This window comes from Humulus lupulus, chromosome 2, assembly GCF_963169125.1.
Source record: "Humulus lupulus chromosome 2, drHumLupu1.1, whole genome shotgun sequence".
NCBI lineage: Eukaryota > Viridiplantae > Streptophyta > Magnoliopsida > Rosales > Cannabaceae > Humulus > Humulus lupulus.
Genome location: NC_084794.1, coordinates 265,295,853 through 265,317,504, shown reverse-complemented (window position 1 = coordinate 265,317,504; position 21,652 = coordinate 265,295,853). Strand labels below are relative to the sequence as shown.

At 37.5% G+C, this 21,652-nt stretch overlaps 1 protein-coding gene across 1 annotated transcript; it reads right to left on the bottom strand.

Moving 5' to 3' along the window:
* Positions 1–407: 407 nt before the first annotated feature.
* LOC133819357 (chromatin structure-remodeling complex protein SYD) lies at positions 408–20,896 on the bottom strand. The gene is made up of 35 exons (XM_062252579.1): positions 20,699–20,896; positions 20,218–20,332; positions 20,060–20,121; positions 19,629–19,744; positions 18,703–19,515; positions 18,219–18,394; positions 16,740–16,906; positions 16,569–16,633; positions 15,722–16,486; positions 15,419–15,594; positions 14,851–14,948; positions 14,101–14,286; positions 13,811–13,991; positions 13,535–13,729; positions 13,407–13,450; positions 12,911–12,967; positions 12,637–12,733; positions 12,380–12,552; positions 12,079–12,292; positions 11,361–11,486; positions 11,169–11,258; positions 10,633–10,749; positions 10,441–10,521; positions 10,115–10,222; positions 9,859–10,028; positions 9,415–9,493; positions 9,234–9,308; positions 8,357–8,454; positions 8,161–8,268; positions 7,775–7,832; positions 7,431–7,658; positions 5,763–7,302; positions 5,134–5,415; positions 1,571–5,055; positions 408–1,151 (listed from the first exon to the last, which is right to left on the bottom strand). The coding sequence occupies exons 2-35, from the start codon at positions 20,320–20,322 to the stop codon at positions 804–806; spliced, it is 10,683 nt and encodes a 3,560-aa protein (XP_062108563.1). The 5' UTR covers positions 20,323–20,332; positions 20,699–20,896; the 3' UTR covers positions 408–803.
* Between the last annotated feature and the right edge of the window lie 756 nt (positions 20,897–21,652).

Sequence of the window (21,652 nt, the reverse complement as noted above, 5' to 3'; positions counted from 1 at the left end):
TAATTTATCGGCTAATACCCCATCCTATGGGTAGGGCCCATGCGTAAACAAATTTATGGGTAAATTGTCATCCCTAATAAATTTGATGAATTGCTGTCGTAGACAATGAAACATGGGTAAGTTCGGACCTGCACGTAAGGCATAACAACAATTAATCTGTGGTTGTTAAAATCTAAATTAACTCTTTCTATTATTATGTTTGGTGGCAGCATATGAAAAAAATATTTAGCATATGGTTCATTTGCTTATGAGAAGTGATAATTTTGATGAAGAATATTTTAGTTTCCTTTTATATCCTAATTCTTATTCACTAGACAGTTTTCCACTGTAAAAACTCTGCCCTAGTTTTGTATTTGTTAAATCAATTGGCCAATTTATGAAGACCACGAAACCATAGAGCATACATGTTTTAAGTTATAAATGATCTCTTTCATATAAACTGCATAACATAATATGAATATAACTTCTATACAGGCCAAAGCATTTCTTAAAATGAAAAGAAAAAATATTCAAAAGGTTAGCTAGCTAGCTGTACACGTTCAACTAATCATTCTGACTCTTTGATCTCTTCTTCAGGTTCTACTGAGTTGCCATGAGGACCCTCTTCTGCTGCTGAGAAAGATGGAGGCAAATCCTTGTTTCCACATTCTGAGGCTGTCTCACAAACTGGACATGCGACTCCAACTTTAGCTTCGGACTCTGATTTCTCAGATGCTATAATACTGCTGGTTGGCTACGTCAGATCATTGACGGCCATTGATGATTGTTGAAGCTGATCAATGTTTTCACATTCGGGTACTGTATCACAAACTGGAGAAGCAACTTTTATCTTTAACATCAGAATCTGAGTTCTCAGGTGCTACAATACTGCCATCCAGTTCCCTTCTGGTATCATTATTGGCTTCAGGTTCTGAGGACTGTTGAGGCTGATGATCTATATTTTCAGATACAGTATCTGATACCACCCCGCAACGCTGAGACTCGTTACCTGAATTCACTGGTCCAGTCGACATTCCTTGAGATGCCTCCAATGCTACCGAGCAACTAAGTAAATCCTCCTTTCCCTTAACCTTCTTGCCCTCCATCACTATGGAAGACGCAGGAAGGTCAATACTAGTCTGATTATCATTTTCCAGTAACATCACGGTAGCCTGAGTTTAAACACAACATTATACAGAAGCCACAAGAACAAGAAAGAATATGTTTCAGTGCAAGACACAGTGCCACAAAAATAATGAACATAAAAAGCTTCCTCAAGGTATATATTTATGTATGCAGCATGTATTTTAAAGTGGTCGATGAAGAGGTAGAACTTTTATCTTGTACTATTAACATTAATACTTGGTAGTATTACTGCTATTATTATTGTTATCACAATTATTATTTGTTTACCGGTTGTCAAGAAAAGCAGAGGAATACTACAAGAACTTCCAATTTTTTTAATCGTTGAATATATTTACTCCAGAATAATATGACATATCATGTCTCTTAGGATCTACTGGAATGCATTGATTGGAAAGCCTCAAAGATTTTAGAAAACATTGATTTTATCTGGCAGACTCCCACCAACCTGGGATGAATTAACTTGATCATTGGTAACAGCATCAGAACCCTCCAATTCCACCACTGCTCCACTGTTGCTTGCTTGATTCTTCTCAGATGAGCGCTCAATCTCTTCATGGATAGAAGCCAGATCTTCCGACAATGAACCACCAAGCTCCGGCTTATCATGACCCATTTCAGCATCATTACCATTTAATTTATCCTCTGGTACTGAGCTGCTGCCTGGGCCCTCCTCTGACAAGCCTTTAATCTCTTCTTCAACTTCATTCAAGGTAGATGCAGGTACCACAGCTTCTGACATATTTTCTCTGTCAAAACTAACCACAGTAGCATCAATTTGATCACTGATTTGAGCTTCAGACATTTTAGTTTCCCCTTGTGCCACTGAACAATCAACTTGACATTTCTCAAATGAGTCCTCAACCCTCACTTCTGTAGAGGGAGATGAGCATTGATCCACAGTATCTGCAACATTTTGAGGTATAACTTGATCGCCATGAGACACAGCCATCTGATCAATAACTTCATCTTTAGAACCTTCTAATTCTGCTAGCCCAACAGAGCTGTCAATGCCGATATTTCCCTCGTCCACTTCCATGGAAGATGGAGGTCTATTCATAAGTTGTGAACAATTTTCAGGAAGAATCCCGCCAGCAAGGGATGGCAGGGTTCCTGAACTGTTAACTAGACATTTATCATTGGAACCATCAATTTGTTCTTCCTCTGACACCAAAGAAGATGAAGGTAGATCCAGAGTATCTGAACCCAAATTATCTGAGATGTCCCCAACAACCTGACATGCTTCCATTGTGCTTTCCATATTAGACTCAAGATCTTTAGACCCCTCAAGTTGTACAGAGAGGTTTGCTGGACCCTTCTCAGATGAGCCCTCAATTTTTTCCTCCATTTCTTCTGGACTCCTCACAGATGAGGCCTCAATCTTTTCTACCTCTGTCACTGAAGAAGAGGGTGGTGGATTTGTGTTGTCTACAACATTTTCTACCAGTATCCTGCTGACATGGCATGAATAAGTTTGAACACCCAATGTATTTTCAGGCAGAAGCCCACCACCATCGCGTGAATTTAATTGAACATCCAAATCAACTCCTTTCTCGAAAGAAGATGAAGGCTCTGGAATATTTTCCAACAAATCCCCACTAGTGTTATTTGAGTTCAATTGGACAGCTATTTCAGCCCCTAAATCTTTTGGTTCTTCTGCAGCAGGTGCGCTGCAAACTATACCCTTGGCAGATGAACATTCAATTTTTTCTATTCCTGTTTCCAAAGAAGACAAGGACTCCACAGCTTTTTCTGGCAAAATCTCCTCAGCCATAGGCTGCCCAAACTCAACATCCATCTCTGCTTGAGAATCTTTTAGTTCCTCTGCAGGCCCCAAGCTGCAAACCTGACCTTTCTCAGAAGGCTCTAGGATTTTTTCTGGCATAACTTCTCCAGCCATAGTTAAATCAATCTTAGCTTCAGAATCTTTTGGTGCATCTGGAGGTGCTAAGCCGTGATCTAGGCCTGTCTCATACAAACCCTCAGCCTTTTGTTCCCTGTCTCTTGAGGATGCAGGAAACACTTCTGATGTACTTGCTGACACAAAATCACCACCAGTAGAAACACCCAATTGATCACTAGATTCAGCATGAGATTTTTTTGCTTCCTTAAGTTCTACAGAGCTGCTAGCTGAACTTTTCCCAGAGTGATCAGCCTTTTCTTCTGTAATCAACAAAGGCAAAGGCAAAATTATCTCCTCAAATACTTCTCCAGAACCTGCATCAGATGCATCTTCTTCAATTTTTTCAGATACTGTACAGCCAACATCAGTAATAACATTTGTATTGTCAGCCTCAGGCAGGTCAACTTGCATGCTGAAAACTTCAGCATTATCACCACCAATACTTTTAACTTCCTGTGAAAGTGGAACTCCTGCATGATCTTTCAAAATGAGCTCAATGGTACCAGACTGAGTCGTAGTTGAGTTTACAGGTTCTAAGGTGGTTTCTGCTTTGTCTCCAACATCAACATGAGAAGCCTCAATTTTCCTTTCTGTAGAAGAAGCATCATGCAAATTGAAATCTCTATGAATGGAGGTATCAGAACATTCCAGAACTCCAAAAGCATCAGCTTTTGATGATGATTCTGGACCTACAACAATGGCTTCATCACTGCAATTAGCTGATTCGATTTCCATGGATGACAAAGTAGAATTGTCAAAGTCACCCTCCCCAAACTTACCAGAACTAGAATGAACCGGTGCAATGGTAATTGAAGGATTCTCAAGCTTTCTATTGTCAGTACAAGGTTCAGGAGACTCTTCTGATGCAGGCTTTACTTTAGAGTGAATTTCGGTAGAACAATGAGGCTTCATCACACTAGAATCGTCTGAACTTCGAGAAATAGAAGCAGTGACAATAGTATAATCACCAGCATTTTCAGGTTTTTCTAGAATTGGGGGACTTCCGTGGTTGCTCAAATCATGCTGGGAAACTACTTGAAGCTCATTAGCAGAAGGCTTTAGTGTGTACCCTGAGCCATCTTCAGTCATACAAGAAGGGACAAGAGCACCCAGATTTTCAGTGCCCATGGCAATAGAAGTTGTTTCAGAATTATCACCAATCATGACATTTTCATTTTCATCTCCAACACCAAGAGGACAAATGACTTCCTTACTATCTGCCATAATTGCATCTTCTTGGGAATGTTGACCAGGATCTGCTGTTTTTTCAAAATGGCCTGCAGTGGCCTTGATTTCAGATTTTTTCACAACAATCGTGCAAACAGGGGTCTCATTTGGGGCAGAATCCTTTTCCCCCTCTGCTTTTGTATCACCTCCAGTCCCAGTTTGTTTGTCAGACTTCACTGGAAAGTCAGACAATGCAGCTGATCTTTCTGATGCTGTCGCACTGAACTGCACTTTATCCACCAAAGTTTGACTTTTGGCCACTTCTGAAACAGTCTTTCTTGTTACTGGTACATTAGGAGCAAACTTGCCCTCTTTCCCATGAGACTCCAAAACTTTAGTCTTCAAGCAAGTTCCAGAAAATACCTCCTTCATCACACGTGCAACATCATTTACATCAGCAGTTTGAATTCGCCCCAAAACTGAGGTTTTATCACTAAATCCAGGAGCATTGTCAATTGCTGCTTGAGGGTTTGTTGGCTGCTTCATCTGTGGGGTAAAGCTTGATTGGTCTTTTTTTTTGGGATCATGGCCAGATACACCAGCAGTCATATGAACATCACCTGTTTGAGACTGAGAAACTTCCTGTGTATCACTTCCTAGCTTACCTCTCGAGGCAGCAGACTTATTCTGTGAATGAAAGCTTAATTTTGGATCCTGACCAGCCAGAACATCAGGTAAAGGAGATAGTATTGCAGTTTGTTTCCTTCCTCTGCGACGTGGTGCTTCAGTTCGGTTTGGAGTCTTTCGACCTGACCTTTTCACTGGCATGTGTTCAGCAGGACAAGGCGGAGTAGATTGAATGCCTGGAGAAACAGAAGGGTGAGTGAACATAGAGTAAGAGCGGATAGAAACTTTTGCATAAAAATGGTACTTAGAAATACCTTCTGTGACAGAACCAGAGAAAGAAGCAGACGAAGGAACACCACCAGATGCTGCAGTAGTAAAAGAAGACACAGCTGGGAGAGTTTTATCCACTAAAGTTTGGTTCTTAATGACTTCAGGAAGGGTTTTATCAAATACAGTTGCGGTTGGGGAAACCGCACCTTCCTTTCTTGAAGGCTCGCTACTTTCAGTTTTAGTTGAGCAAAATTCAGGCAAAGTTTCCTTCACCACAGAAGCAGCTTTGCACACACCCGCACTTTGACTATCTGCCAAGGCATTGCCTGCGCAAGATTAAATCCCCTAGATAATTAGATTCAGTATTTAGTTTAAGGTGATGTTTGACTTGACAAGAAAAAGCATAGGAATAGCTATTCCACAAATTGAATAAAACCCTTATTTCTAAAGAAGACCACTGGAATACTTATTCCGTTCCAAAATCTAATTAATGAAATAGTTATTTTCCCGAATTAGACCTAAAATTTCTAATGCATTTAACCTAATTTTTGTCAGCATTCAACTGGTATTTCCTTTCCACTCCTATTTGTATTTCATTTTCTTACTTTATTCCATCAAACCAAACACCACTTAAGTGCAAAAAAAATCTACTTTAAATATGGACAGCACTCACCTTGGGACCCACCAGCACTGCCATGCATGTTTGAAGAGCCATCTGTCTGTTTACCTTGAGCAAGGTCAACTGACTTTTCAGTTATAGCTTGTGCTGCCACACCATCAGGCGAAAGAAATACTTGCTCCTGGGTGACATTTGTCAATTCTGCAATATTCTCTTGTTTACTTCTCATGGTGTCACCCTTTGACATATCATCAGACTTCACATCTGAATTCAGAGTTGGTTTTAATTCCTCGCCAGCTGAAGCACCAGAAACAGGGGTAGCCACCGCTTTCTTTCCCCTCCGCCGAGTTCCAGAGCCACCACTTTGAGCCTTCCGACCTTGTCCTTTCATTTGCACAGGCATAGAGGGAATAGGAGAGAGAGAGACAGGCACATCAAGCTGGAGAGTGGCCTGTGGAGAATTTAAGGCAACATCTACAATGGCATGATGGTCAGTTCCACCAGTTTTCTGTAAGGCAGTAGAACCCGACATAGAATCAGGGCATTGGGTTGCAGGAAAGCTAGAGGTGGTTCCACTAGTGATGGTGGCTTGATTTACTAACAGTTGCACAGGTTTATTCTGTGTAAGCTCATTTGGTTTTGGATCTGGACCAATCAAATTACCAGCAACAGCAGGTGCCACGACCACCTGTTTTTTACCCCGACGACGGGGTGCTTCAGTTCCGCTTTGAGATCTACGACCTTGCCCTCTTACTTGTGCAGGGATGGAAGAACCAACAGTGCTAGATTGAGAACCCGGAGTATTAGAGGGAGCAATGACTGGTTGAGAGCTTGCAACCCCAACATTGGCAACATTGGCATATTGCACTTTTCCACCAATACCTGCCTGTAAGGAACTGGAACATAAGATTGTTTCGGAGGTGGAAGTTGCTCCTCTTGTTAACCCTGCATCTACCTTTGTAGTTCCAGAAAGATTTTGAGCCACTGCACCAGGGGATTGATCTGTTGTGGCTCTTTTTGGCCTGCCACGGCCTCGCTTGACTGGTGGAGTTACCTCTTTGCTTTGCTGCAAGTATGGCGGGTGCAATATGGCAGCTGCTGCTGACTGCACACTGGCTGGCGGTGGTTGCACAGTGGCTGGCAGTGGATGCACAGTGGCTGGCAGTGGCTGCACACTGGCTGCTTGTGTTGGCGCACTGGCTGCTTGTGTTGGCACACTGGCTGGCGGTGGTTGCACACTGGCTGCTGGTGGTTGCACACTGACTGGCGGTGGCTGTGCACAGGCTGGCGGTGGCTGTGCACAGGCTGGCGGTGGCTGTGCACAGGCTGGTGGTGGCTGCGCAATGGCTGGTGGTGGCTGCCCAATGGCTGGTGGTGGCTGCGCAATGGCTGGTGGTGGCTGCCCAATGGCTGGTGGAGGAGCTACAGGTGAAACTGGAACTTCTGTCTTAACAGCCATAACAGTTTGATTTGCATCTGTTGGTGAATTTGTTTCTTTAACTTCCTCCTTTGGCTTGGAAGGAGATCCTGGAGACTCAACTTGACACATCTTCTCAAACTCTTCTTCTGTCCACTGCTCCTCATAGGAACGAACCTATAAAGTATATTAAAAGTAATATCAATAAAAAAAAAATTCAAAAACTACAAGACAAGATGTTGCAGGACTGGACAAAAGAAAAAAGAGCGAGCACAAGTTCAGGCCACCAAGTATCAAACACATACCTCTCTTGTCCTCTTGCCCCTTCCATAATGTTGAGTATCAAGATGATACTCACTCTTCCGCTTGACTCCACCAACATTTGACCCTACATCAGCTTTTGGTACTTCATATATCTTCATGGCTTCATAGAATTCCTTCAGGTCATCCTCTGTAACAAGACGAGAAGGAAGGGGGGCTAAAGTTTCAGAATTGTCTGTCCCCTGTTGATTCATCAACTTTCTCCATGTTGCCTGCATGATAAGTGTTTAATTGCCCCATTAGCCAAGCAGAAAACCAAATACACAAGCATATTCACATGGCACAAGATTAAATTCACAGCCTGAGTTGCACAAGCTCAAATGCATACCATTTCTGAGTCCCGCCTTTGCTTGTCCACGGATTCAAATACATCAATCTCCGATTCACTGCAGATTAAAAAAAATTAGTTAGAAATTTCAACAGTGAAAATTTCATATTTGTTTATGTTCCTATATGGAAGGACCAAGAGGAAAAGTAAGGAAACCAACGCAATATTGATTCCGGGCTTTAGACAGAAATAACACAGCTACATATATGTTACAAAAAAAAATCCAATAACATTTTCATGAATACTTCCGGACCCGAACAAACCAGACAAACCAGAGGAGTCCTTCAGAATCACAGTACAAAGATTTCACATAAATGCTAGAAAGTAGCAATGACGGCCTCTGCAAGCCCAATCAAATGTAAATGAACCACGGATTGAGTACCTACCTGCGAGCTAAAATGTCATTTAATGCATCATCATCTAACACAGGTGCAGCTTCCTCTTTCTTACACTCTCGTAAAAGGGACTCCAGATATTCCCTTCGATCCTCAGCACTGTAATTAATCAATGTCAAAACCCTTAGAACCTAGTTTAAACATGAAAATATAGTATTCTAGTTTAGTTAACTTTACAAAAATCTACCTCGTATTATTATCAAAAAAACCAGCAGTGATACTCTGATTGGCAACACCAAGTTTATGCTCAGCCGAAGCTCTCACTTGTTCTTCAACAGTTTGGACCTTATGACAGAACAAAACGTGATAATCTAGCAGCAACAGATTTGGCCAAGTAGTACAATTCATTATGGAAACATATGTAGTAACTAGAAATGAACCGTAAATCAGAAATTTAAGAAGCAAATACTTCTATAGTCTTGTTATTGCAAATGACGTATGTCGTTCTGTTCTCAACTGAATAAATTAGTTTCAACTATAATGAGCTAGCATTACTTAGAAAGCTCTCCCAGAGCCTATGAGTAAATTTTGAGAGTGTTTGAATAAATTTTTAAAAGATCTTATTCAATTTGGAAGGTCTTCCCAAGAAAGTAGGCAGCCGCCTACTTCTCTAGAATGGTATTTTATGATACTCAAATCCTCTAATTATAATATATATAATCACTTTTAAAAATTAGTCACTTACAAAATGAGATTTTCACTAAAAAAAAATTAATCCAAACAAATTTGACAGATTCTCAATATGAGAACTTTAAATTGTACAAATTAAATACATTCAAACATTTTGTAATTTGAAAAACTCTTTTAAAATAGACTTTCCTAACCGTAAATAAAAAAAAAAACTTAAGGCTTTTGATTATCTTCTTCAATGACAAACGGACCCTATCTCTACCAACTTTTTAATAAGAATAGCGATACCTACAATGAAGTATTTTTAAAAAATAAAAAATGCTGCAACAACAATTATAATATTTAGTAGGATAATAATAATGTACAGAAAGGTTGCAAAAGGTAACCAAAAATGTCAATTAAATTTTTTTTATATAATTTGAGTTATAGCTCACTGTTTCAAAACGAAGAACAAGGACATCTCTCTTCTGGCCAATTCTATGAGCCCTTGCCTGCGCCTGCAAATCTACCTGGAAATTGAATATGCATCAATAAGAAAACCGAACCACCTGGTGAAAATGTATCACATGAAATTTCTACTTGATGAAATCAATAAACACTGAAAGTATATACTACCTGTGGATTCCAGTCAGTGTCAAATATAATCACTGTATCAGCAGCTTGAAGATTTACTCCAACACCACCAGCTCGTATACTATAGCAACATAAAAAAATGTCATCCATAGTCAATAGAAGTTTTGCAATGGGTATTGGCACATAAATTAACAAAATCAAAAGAAAACATTGTTCATTGGTGGTTCAATACTAGTGAACTAGGCAGTAGCCAATTGGTGGTTCTAGGAATTTGATTAGTTTTGACTAAAAGCCTACTAAAGCCCATTCACCAAATTTTAGCTACTCTGCATGTTCAACAGTAATGTATAAAAATGTCCCCCTGGCCCTTCCTCCAATGTATCACTTCCCCATATCCTATGTACAATAATTCCAGTTACCTACTTAACTACCCAACACAGTGATGATCAAAAAAGATATATATAACTCATTAAACATTATAATCACCTTAAAAGAAATATGAAAAATGGTGAATTCGGTTTGTTAAACTTGTCAATGAGGGCACCACGATCACTACCAGATGTATGCCCATCCAATCGAAGGTACAGATACTGTTTCCAGTGAAGATATTCCTCCATAACATCAAGTAGCCGGGTCATGGTGGAAAAGAAAAGAACCTACAGAAGATAATATCCCACTAGTTTTTAAATTAACATCAAATGCAATTCTTTATTTTTTTTTTTAAATTCCATAAAAAACATACTCTATGATCTGTTGCTTTGAGCTTCGGTAATAGTCGATCTAACATCTCAAGCTTCCCACAAAGCCTAATAACAGGTGGCAGATAATGCTTTGGTATATAATTATCAACCTGGAAAACAATTCAATATGCAAGAGCATTTAGAAGAAAATCAACATCAGGATTAGGGCCTCAAGCATAAAACTACATGTGAGGAAATAATGAAAGAAAGAACAGACAATAAATTAATAAAAACTTTGAAGGGCTTGAGTATTCAATCCATTAACAGATAATTTTCTACTACTTTTAATCATTTAGTTTAAGAACCAAAAAGTTGCAAATGAACGTGCCTCGTCCGCATGAAGCTGGCTAAGATAAGGATGATTGCATATATTACGAAGTTCCATAACAGAGTTGTGCACTGAGCGAGCCTGAAAACATGCCATTGAGGTCAGATAATAGAATAGTGGCCATCCCACAGATAGCTTGACTATAAATTCTTCTCTTTTAGGAAAACAAACATAAGTTTGAGTAATAAACACCTTTGTACTTCCAATAGATCCCAGATTTTCTTCCACCCTCTTCATCAAAAGTTTCTGATAAGCAGAAGCCTCACATCTTATAAGTCTCTCAATCTTCTCAGGCAACTCATTTTCAACCTGCCAAAAAAATTAAGAGTTTTTGTGGTCAAACAAGATAATTGACTTCCAAAACTCCGTAAGTCCAATAACTAATTGAGTACAAACTTGCAATTGAAAACAATAATATTCTCATAATAGCTGTTTGCTACATATTACAGAAATACCAAAATGCAATGCTACGTAACAAGTCAAACCTAATAGCTAGGTGAAAACACCACCTAAAGTATCAAAAACTTCTTTCCCAAAAGAAGCATGCTTCAAATCTATTGATAAATAAGACCAATTCATTGATAACCACTAACTAGGTAAGGACCGTAAGGTCTTAACAATAGTTTAAACTATATTATACAACTCTATGCTAATTAAAGTTATAAAGGAATGTATAGATTATAAAGTTGGAAATTGTACTGCTACACAAAAGATATAATTTTAAGTACCTTGTGCTTCAGCCTTCGAAGTACAAACGGTCTAAGCACTTGATGAAGACGGTTTATGATCAAAAGATTTTCTTCTTCAGAGAGCAAGGCCTTTTTAAAAATGACCAGGCAATAAATGCAGAAGATTAGAAAGGCAATCAGAGACAACTAAGAAATGTGAATCTAAAATCAACGTCTTGAAGCATCTCTTACTTCATCTGCTGAATTATCACCATTACTTTGAAATGGTTTATTGAACCACTGAGAGAAATCCTCTGATGAATTAAAAATGTTAGGCAACAAGAAGTTTAATAGTGCCCATAACTCATCAAGATTGTTCTGCATAATAGAGGAAAGATAGATTTTTTCAGCATCACTTAACTCCCATAAGAAAAAATAATAATAATATAATTATTATGATTATTTTTTTTAATCAAAACATCAGTGCTCCTATAATTAATAGGAAAAAAAAATACAAGAGGTATGGGAGTCCAAGAACCTTACTACCCATATATAATCAAACAAACAGAAAACAAAATATAAAGTCCCTAGAACACAGAACTAAGAACTTTAAGTATAAGAATATTTACACAAAGCATTGCCAATCTCTACATAAATCCGAAAAAGGCACATTCTTAAGCGGTAGTAATAAAAACCAACATCATCGTTATCCTTATCATAATAAATAAATAAATAAAGAACAGCAATAAAAATGGTGAACATTGTCATCAACTTATCATCGTCACCACAATAATAATAACTAGAAGAGTATCATCATCGATTTATCAAATAATAATATTAACAGCAATGACCACAGCAATAAAAGCCAACGTCATAATGAAAATAATAATAACAACAATTAACTTTTAAATGTGTTATACATTGCAGGTATAAAAAAAGAAAATAAGAGAAGAATAAAAAAGTGTCTTGCCTGTAGTGGAGTTCCAGTTAACAACAATCTATGAGAGCTCTGATAATGCTTCAAGTCAGAATTTAACTTGCAAGAAGCATTCTTGATACGATGCCCCTCATCAATTATTATGTAATGCCAATCAATCTTACTTAATTTTGGTCTATCATGCTTGTTCATCAGATACTCATATGTTGTCAGAAGGACATTGAATTTCCGATGCACAATTCTTTCCCTGCAATATAGAGGAAAAGTGAGGTTTATACGTGCCGTGATTCACAACAAAGAAAAGAAAATAGAAGTGTTGGGTTTCTGTAATTACTTAAATAATTTACGTCTCTCCTCTGGAGGCCCAGAGTAGACAATCCTATTCACACTGGGTGCCCAGAAGTTTATTTCTGTCTCCCATCCAGGTAAAACTGAAGAAGGCACAACCACTAGAAAAGGTCCTCTATCATTCTTGGTTTCCATCAGGTAACAAATTAAAGAAATAACCTGCAGCACATATCATCATATTCCAAACATGTAAACTAGAAACAAAATGCAGCCATCATTAGACAATTTATAATCAGCCCATACCTGAACAGTTTTGCCCAGGCCCATTTCATCAGCTAGAATACCATTTAAATGATTATTATATAGTGAAACCAACCACCTTAGGCCATTCATTTGATACCTGACGGGCAGAAGCAAAATTATAAACAAACAAGAACAACAATAACATAAGTAAGCTTTCTCGGCAACATATCAGCAAAATAATAAGGAAACGCAACAATGATGAATAAAAGAAAATAACTCATCAACCCAGTATAAGATATATACTTAAACTATAAAGGAATTCAAATCTACTCACTCCCTTAATTTTCCACCCTGAAGAATAGATGGTTGCTCTGCAATGCTCTCTTTTATACTGCACAAAACCATATCAATAGTAAGTTATTTGAACCAAGCACACAATTCGCTATCTATAGCAGGAAAAGGAAATTCTAAATTATCCACCCCAGATAACCCTTCCAAGAGGGATGGAGTGGGAAGGGATAGAGAATGTTTTCTATAAAGAACATAAAATTTATTCTGTTTAAATTAAACTTGGAAACAAAACAGGAAAGGCCTGAAAATCCAAAACATACAACAGATATCTTGATTTTACTAACAAGATGCAAGGCAACCAGAACTTAATTGACAAGAGACCTAAAACTCCAAATCTAATGTCAATAAGGAACAAAAAAGGAAAGAATACGAAGCAAAAAGACTGACTAAGCCACTACAACACAACAAATATACAATGCTAAGATGGAGATATAAACTAGCAGAAAATGTCAGCATGGAATATAATGAAGTTTCCATACCTGTGAGCCATCATGTAGTACTTTTCATTGCTTTCCAGATAATGCTACAAAGAAAACATAATCCAACAGAATTAGTGATAAAATTCTGTAATGGACAATTCCATTTAAACTTGGGAGGGGGGGCTTACTTTTGCTTGATCACTTTCATCTTCATTTTCAATAGCACTTTCACCCTTATCGACGATGCCTGCGGTTCCTGTCTCATCCATCTCTTGTTCAAACCGAGATGTCATAGACTTTGCTTCTTGCAGCTTGGATCCTAGCTTCTGGAGATATTTCTCCGTCTCTTTGAGAAGTTGCTTAACACGATCAGATTTGGCATCCTATTATTAAGTAGAAACATCAGGACGCAAAAATAAGATTAAACTGTGGTCTTTTGTCAATTAAGGAACTGTAAGACAGACCTGCACCATTCGTAAATACCCCTCCACATCATTGATCTTCAATAAATTAATCTTCTCACGCTGGATACGATCAATCTTCTCGCGATGAATACGTTCCTTCCTTTTGTGAAACTCCTTTGCATATTTATTGAAAACTTTCCACCGTTCTCTTTTGAACTTAAATACGTCATCCAGTCTTTCCCTGTATTTTTCAGGTAATGAGTGAGTAAAACACATATTATCCTCAAAGACGAAATACTTCACAAAAATAAAGTGAGAAAATTAATGGCAAAAGAAAAGAAATCACATACTTGTGAACTTCTATCTCTCCAAAGAACTCCTTCTGCCTCTCTCGTATTCTCTTTTGTCGCTCTTCCTTCATTTTCTGCTCAAACTTTTCCAGTTGTTTCACTCTCCGACCATGTTTATGCTTCTTGAATGATTTCAAGCGATCCATCTCAGTATTGATTGGCTTAAAAAAATCATTCAGAAAATCACTGCCCAAGTAAAATAGAAACCCTGTTAAAAGTGCAGTCTAGAGGTAATTTATTGAAAACTTCCACTTTATAATGGTAAACAGTATACCTTTGAATTTAAAAACAACATATGCTTGCTTAAGTCTGGAATGCAAGTGACATGGCAATTGAAAGTTGTTGTGTGGATTAAATTATTAATAAATAAGGAACCGGATTTCGTTTATAGAAGAGTTAGATTTCCCTGGGTGGATTACACAGGGCATAGCTCTTCTACAACTTTCCTATTGTGAATATGCTTAGCTTAACATTTCCTAGCCTTAGGTAGATCCTAGCATCTTAACTAATTTTTCAAATTCAAAGGTTTTGATCCATAATTTTCCTGCATAGAGGTGCAAGCTTGCTAAGAAATTAACTTCAAGATATAATAGCATAAACTAAAACTAGAACATGAATAAAGCACAAATAGACTAAAACTTGAAATAAAATATATAATTATTCAACCACCACTCTCCCCCAATAGAAACAGCTCCCACTCATAAAAATCTTTACGTTAACAACTTAATGCATAAAAAGAAAACCAATAACCTCCGAAGACGACGCTGAAGCTCCAAGAGTTGCAGCTTTTTGAGTTCTATTACACTTTTTGTTTTCGCAGATATATCTTCAGAGGAGCTCACATTTTCCTACATAAAGTAAACATAAAACATGAGCTACATTGCAAAAATGACACCCATTAAGCCATAATTTAACTTAATGTCTTGCAAGTAGCACGGCAGTATTTATGCATACATGGTCAATAAAGTAGCAAACAATATTGTTAAATTTATCATTATTCTAAGAATGGAAAAGAGAAAGGGAAAAAAATCTATAAGTGGAAAAGCGCAATGTATTTGTCCATTCTCGATTTGCTCACTTCACAATGAGCATCTATAAGTGGAAAAGCACAATGTATTTGTCCATTCTAGATTTGCTCACTTCACAATGAGCATCTAACCCAGATGAAACGTGTTAAACATGCATCTTTATTTATTCACAAGTTTCAAATGGGCAAAAAAGAAACAATCGGTGCATGATTTGGGTAAATGAGAAACTACTGGAAAAAATGCAATAGAGTCTTTTGTATAAGAAGGTCAACACTGTCTCAAGCACAAACCTTTAACTTGTAAAAACATGTGGCAATCCTTTGCTTTGTTTTCTGTTGTTTTAGAACCCATTTTTGCTCATCCAGGAATTTCTTTTTCTGATGATCCATTATCCATTTTTCAGACATTGTGTACTTTGGAGAAGGTGGTACATCAGTAGGTACCAAGTTATCTTCCTCTAATTGTTCTGCAGTAAATACAAGTTCATTTAAAGCCCAGTAATATACTGTTATCAACCGTAGCATGACTGCCACGACAGCAGAAAACAAAAACATAATTCGTGATATAGATACGTTTAGAGGTATGGCTTTCACCTTGTGATAATTGTTTTGGCATCATATTAGCATCCTTGAATGGTAGTACTGTATGATGATAATTGTCAATTCCAGAAACTGGTTTCCAATGATCTCTTAAGGAGAAAGGAGATAAATTATTATCAGGGTGATGATTCCCTGAACCACCAATATTGCTAGGATTGTGACTCTGACTTGGTGCATTATCTTTTCTTTCAGGCACTAACTCATGCTGAACAGCAGATGCTGGCAGAACTCCTCTTGAAACTTCATCATGATTACCAACAGTAGTCCAGTTAACAATCTCCGGGCTAATCTGCTTATTCGCAGCCATCAAGGAAACAGCTTGGTTAGCCCTTCCAGCTAGCTGATGGCCATTTTCCACTTTGTCCCCAGGAGCATTAAAAGCTAAAGCACTCCTTGTACCAGAAGACTCATGTTGTGATGCCATTGTTAGACAAGCCTGTGAAGCTGTAATTTCCGAAGTCTGCATTTCAACATCTGGTTTTCTTGAAGTTTGAAGATATTTTCTTTCTTCTGGCAAAACCTGGTCAAAAACTGGGCCACTTTTGTCCTCAAATTTCATGTTCCCAGCTTCTTTAGACGAAGAATCAATGTCTTGGAATCTTCCAGTAGACAAGGTGGCTGAAGGGATTTTATCTGTTTCCCTTGCATTGTTCATTCTTCCAAATGGCATCATATCAGGCACATTATTTGGCTCACTAGAAGATGGCACTTTTCCTTTATGATCCATTAATTCCTTACGAGGTCCATCAGCACTACCACCTGAATTTAAAAGAGCTAATAAATTAAAAAGTTCAATAACAAAAGCAAAAACCATAAATTTATGCAAACGCATTCTACTCACCTTCTTTAGGAAAAATATTTCCTAATGCAATATCAAGATGCAGCTTCTTGGGCTTTAAACCATTTCTGCGCATAAACAAAATACTTACTGAAAGAACTCCATAAAAAGAAAGTTTATCCTTTTATAGGGTTCTCCAATGAAACATGAAATGCTAAACCAAGCAATAACTACCTGAAAGCTAAAAAGACAAGGCACTGGGCTCTCAGCTGTTTCAATTGTTGTTCCTTAAAAGGCATCCCAGAACTGACAGGGGACTGGGGAACAGGAGACTTTCCTGCATCTCTAGGTCCTGTGCTTCTAAGCACACTCGTTTCTGATACACTATTCTGCCTACCAGCCTACAAAAAAGCATTACATAGCACAAGCAGCTTTATACAACGCAGAAAATAACAGTTCCAACAACGATACCACAAGAAAAATAAATATAGATAAGAACTAGACATGTGAAAAGACAATTAAGGAACAATGTAATAGAAGCAACAAATAGAATGTATACAATGCACACATTGTTACAGCTATTGGAATAACACCATGAACACTTTCTCCTTGCTGCTATGGCAAAACTACTTTTGAGTTTTCAGAGGTGGCAAAAGATTTCTTTTATAGATGCTGTTGTATCTACAAATAGTTAGATAACTGGAAAATATTCTAAACAACAACAATAATTTGTTTTATAGAAAATGAACTTGTATAAATAAATGGGAAAATGCAAATAAGTCTGATTTTATCAGGCTGTAGAAAATTACAATAGGAAACTCCAATCTCTAGCTAAATCAGCAAATAACATTCCTTAATATCTAACTTTATCCCATAGATTTTCAGGACTGTCCTCTTATTACTTTTACTTCAATATGAATATAAATACATCAATAAAATGATAAGACAATTATTATTTAAATTCAAATTAATATTATGCGTCATATGGAATTATTGACAAGGAATATAGTAATTTAATTATAAAAAAAAGGCTAAACTCTTTTCAGATAGTGTAAGCATAAAAGCATATTTTTTTATATGAAACAAATTTTGTATATATATGAGATGATAGGTTAGCATCTGTATTGCAGCCTAACTAAACGACCCCAAAAAGGCTTCTCCAATCTAAATCACACAAGATCACATAAAACTATCACCACAATTATCACAATAAAACCACATATACCAATCACAAAGAAGCATTGAGAAGGAGTATGTCGTAAAGTCCTCATTGTTGAAGATCCATATAACCACCCAATCCCAATAACATAAGCATATAAATAGCTATGGTTTTTAGCAATATTAATGCCTAATTCGACAACTTAACAAGACAAGTAATATTTAGAAACTGCTCAAATAGAGCTCATTTTCATTACTAATAAAACTCTGTTTCCTATAAGAAAATTTTTAAATAAAAAAATCAAGGGTATTGATTATGGTGAAAAGCAAACGCAATGCTGTCCCATCCTTGCTGCCATACATAAGAAATATTGCAGAGAAAACCAATTTTGTGAATAGAAATTCAAAATAGCTGCACCAAAAAAAAATGAAATCTAAAAGAACCTCCAACCTACCAACTCTCTTGTAACTAGAGAGATCCAACACAGACACAAAGGGGAAATTAGGCATCATATCTTTGTTAGCCTACAGTAAAAACAACAGAAAAATGAATACCTGAGCAAGTTTCCCTGCATCGGCTAACTTATTTGAACATCCTCCATCATGCTCAAAAACCTTTCCAGTGGCAAGAACTGAGCCACCAAATTGCAGTGGAGCAGTGAACCCAGGTTCTGCAGTTGGAAATGAACCAGAACCTACAGGTGGCCCTCCATGAACCTTTCCAAAAGAACCTAAATTTTCACCAAAGCCATCTTCAGGATACACTAATCAAATTTTGTATTTTAAATTTTCTTTCAACTATCTACTATTTAAGGAAACTACACCAAAAGAAATTACCACTCGAAATGTATATTTCTAAAACATCCATATTCATTCAATCAAGATATCTTCAATGAAAAAAAATAAAGATTCTCATAGTCTAAACATTGATCCTTGTTTATTTCTACCATCTCCAAAGTTTCCTTCCAACAAAACAAGTACGTAGAGTACCAACATAAAAGTTAATAGCTCCAACAACAATAACTTTCCAAGTTTTTACCTGTCCCAACAGATGAAGCAGCTGACTGCAATGGAATGTCTGCATTGCCAGGAACATTAGATGGAAACCGAGGAATCTGAGATTTGTCCAGCTGCAACCCAGTTTTGTTTTGATTCCATGCACCCATAATATCATGTGCAACAGAAGGTACTTGCTGTTGTGACAAGGGATTATGAGTAGAGGAGACTTCTGTTTCATCAGGGTATTTCAAATTGGGAGCACGAGACATTGAATTGTTCGTGTTTGCCGGATCCAACTGCTTTTCCATTAAATGTTGACTCTCTTGCTTGGGCCTGATCAATGGTCTCATGCTACCAGACAATGCAGCAAATTGTTCCATTTGACTGCTACTTTGGAGAATATTAAAATTAGCATGTTCACCACCTTTGAGAGCAAAACCAGAAGAAGACTCCATCTTGCTCATTTTCCCCTTCCTTGTGTTAACTACAGTATTACGAGAATCAAGTTGCTGAGGATTGTCATTATGGGGTTCTGTGGATACTGATGTATCACCCCTCTTTCTTTTAGTGGTGGTCTTCTTGCCATCCTTTTGATTTGCCTGCTTGTCCCAATTTGACGAATCACGCCTTTCTTGTGACTGAGAATTAGCAGACCTAGAGTCCATACTAGATGGACTTTCATGATCAAAAGATTGACTATTCCGATGACTTCCAGGTCCTTGAAAATATTCATGACCTGCACTACTTGGACCAGCAGGTGGTCTACTTGAAGCAAAGGTATCTACTTTCGACAGGTCATTTTCAGACAAGCCCAATTTGGAATCTTTTGCAATTCCAACAGTTTGGGAAGACCCTGAATAAAAATGTTCCGGTAATTAAGTATAGATCCAAAAGGAGCACACTACGACAAGCAAATTCAACAGAAACCTAGGAGTACCAGCAGATGTTATGTTAAGAGCATTTTACCTTCAAACTGGGCGGACGTGGCATCAGATGGTTGAGAACCACCAGCTGAAGAAATGCGTGATGACTTCAAAGCTTCAATGTCTAGACCATGTTGATTTATGACAGTCTCCATGGCCCTTAAAGCAAGATAATTTGAAACAATTAGGGACACAGGATGTGGTTGGAAGAAATGACAACTTGACCAGGTGATGTTAAGCACTAAGGTTTATAAGCAGGCATGGAGCCACTCACAGAAGGGGCTGGCTCAAGCCCCCCACAATTTTTTTATTATTTTAATTTTCACATAAAGAATTTAAAAACACAAATACAAAAAAGAAAAATCACTACTAGAATTTATACAGAAAAAATTAAGAAGTAACTAATTCAGATCAACACGGTGTACATGTGTGTCAAACCACAGTCAAATCTTAAGAAAAACATTTTTCTAATACCTTGATATTACTTGATATGGCATTGAATGTTCCTTGCCACTGGACTTCATGTGTTGCAGTATCTGATACACATACATAAAAGTTACGAAAAAAAGAAGCAGCCAAAAACAAATGCAAGAAAGAGAATAAATTTACATAGATACTACTACTACACTAACCACATAAAGCTTTGTAGCCAATTTAGCAGGCTCATCTTTAGAATCTTGGATTAGTTTGTGCAGAAACTTTGCTGCCTCCAATTCTACATTTTGCGGAGACGCCATCTCGTTTCAACTACAATTCAATCAAAACAAGGAGAAAAAAAACAAGCGTGTCAACTCAAGCTCTGACCTTCTTTGTACAAGAACATAAAATCCAAGCACCTTTAGGGCACTGTATCATACAAAAATGCCAGCAGACACAAAATTCAACAAAATGAATAAATTATTTTCCTTCTTTTACTAAATTATTTTCTATTTGATACAACTGAGCTCAGAAATAGCTCGATTTTAGTACAATGTAACCAAAACACCCAAAGCCCAGATAAAATAAATTACCCGAGTTAGTACTAGTCACCACTTTCCATCAAAATCTTACAAGGGTTTGTTTGGCTGCCCAGAATATAAATTGCAAAAAAAAAAAAAAACACCAAAAGCTCACCTTTTCGGTTACAAATTATGCAAAAGGAGGTTGAAGAGAACGCAGATAACTGACAGCAATCATTTCTTCTTCGATCTCTAGAGAGCACTGAATGATCTGTTGATCGACCAACTGGGGAAAACGACGGTGTTTGATCGGGTTCTCTGAGAGAGTTTCAGTAGCTTTAGGGCTTTTTCTTTTCTTGTTTCTAGGAATGGGGTGGGAAATAGATGACCAAGGCCAAAATGTCGAACGGGCTCTTTAAACGACGCCGCTCAGCGAAAACAAAAGCAAATATAATTTACTCCTATTTAATTTATTTATTTTTTTGTCGCAACCAAAAATTCTTTTTTTTTTTAAGTTCCTTGTAATGTTTTCAAAAAAAAAAAAAATTCCTTTTGTATCAATTTGGTAAAAACTAATTTTAGTTTATAATCAAAATTTATGAATTTAAACTTCTCGTAGGAGGTGTGCTTCATCTATTGATAGGTGTCAATTAACATAGAGTAATGTACACCCCCAAAAAGCGTTGAATTTATATATAAATCATCATGTGCATGGCTCTTTAGCAGCTTCCCTAGCAAGGTGAATTTATGGTCTTAGTCGTGGGGTTTCTCTGTTGAATTCTATGTGGGGTTTCTCCATTGAATTCTATGGTTTCTTAATGATCTTGATTGTGCTTCTAACTTCATCTCTCTTCCCTGATTTATTCTTCTTATTTGTTGTGGTTACTGTTATATTGTATTTGACTTGTTAAGGATTTTCGGTTTCGAAGACTCTTTGCTTTCTTGAGTGCTTATTGTTTCATTATGCTCAGTTTCCATCATGGACACGAAACGCCTTAGACTCCAACTCCATGAATCTCTTCAGATATCAAGTGATGAGCTCACTTTGGATTTGGAACCCCATGACTATAACCAAGAGGTTACTCCTGGGAAGGTCCTACTTGGATGCATATTGCAACGCTCTGCTAAT